We start from the raw sequence: 1,007 nt of genomic DNA on the forward strand, positions 1-1,007 counted from the left end.
AAGAGTGTCACCCAAGCACGACTGAGCATTCTTACTATTCTTTCCCATCAAAGTCACTTCTGTATAGTAATTAAACATGGGGGTTTTTACTCAGACTTCAAAAAAATTCTGTCATAATTAAATAAATCTTAACACCATTTGCTACAGTAATGTGTCTATGGTTTAAAAACAAACATTTCAACCATGTAACCATATGCTTCAGTTGTACAGTGTTCAACTTCAGTTTGACTAATATTTTTCATGCAGTTTCCAGCCAGTCTGCATCTCACCCATCTGGTCTTTGTTGGTGGAGTGTTTGGCCAGATTTCTCAGTAGACCAGTCAAAGGCTTCAGCTCCATGTCACTGTTGGTGTCTAAGAGATCCAGAAGCATGGGCAGCATCCTCTCCTGCTCCGTCACCACGCGACTCAGCACTGATGACCACTGGCAGAGAGGAGCACAGATCACGAGTCTTCTGTTCTGTTCAGCTATGTGAATAAAAATGTAGTGTTAATATTTCTGACATGTGAGATCTTACCCTGGACTCGCCTGCAGTGACATTTTGCAGGGCTCCTATGGCAGCCTCGCGGCTGGTGGACCTGGTGTCGCAGTTCTGTAGAACATGCTTGTACAGCACCACCACCTTAGGGTGCCACAGCCACTCAGCACCCTTCGGTTGTCGGGACGCCTCAGACAGTATGGACAGATTCTGGGTATGCTGCTGTTGAGAATATGAAAGAAAAAGAACATTTTAAATGACTATATAGTAAAATACAGTTTATTCTGTTGTACTGTAGCTACACAACAGTTTATTATTATATTTTTCAATGTTCTGATGTAAGTTTTTCTCTTGTATGAGTATATAGTGTGTCCTCTACAGCAGTGGTCCCCAACCCCCGGGCCGCGGACCGGTACCGGTCCGTGGATCAATTGGTACCGGGCCGCACAAGAAATCATTAATTATTTCCGTTTTATTTATTATCTGAGTCTGAACGATCTTTTATTTTGAAAAATGACCGCATTCTCTC

The 1,007-nt window shown here is 42.8% G+C and overlaps 1 protein-coding gene across 2 annotated transcripts in view; it reads right to left on the reverse strand.

Moving 5' to 3' along the window:
* LOC109951340 (plakophilin-3-like) overlaps positions 1-1,007 on the reverse strand; it is a 35,311-nt gene that overhangs the window by 9,545 nt on the left and 24,759 nt on the right. The window contains exons 9-10 of one of the 2 annotated variants that reach the window (XM_020585803.1): positions 518-697; positions 270-423 (exon numbers count right to left, since the gene is read on the reverse strand). In XM_020585803.1, the coding sequence (XP_020441459.1) occupies positions 270-423; positions 518-697 (334 nt within the window). Of the gene's footprint in view, positions 1-269; positions 424-517; positions 701-1,007 lie in introns of both variants that reach the window. The other variant, XM_020585802.1, reaches the window with a different exon arrangement.

Source organism: Monopterus albus, unplaced genomic scaffold (genome assembly GCF_001952655.1).
Source record: "Monopterus albus unplaced genomic scaffold, M_albus_1.0 scaffold377.1, whole genome shotgun sequence".
Lineage (NCBI taxonomy): Eukaryota > Metazoa > Chordata > Actinopteri > Synbranchiformes > Synbranchidae > Monopterus > Monopterus albus.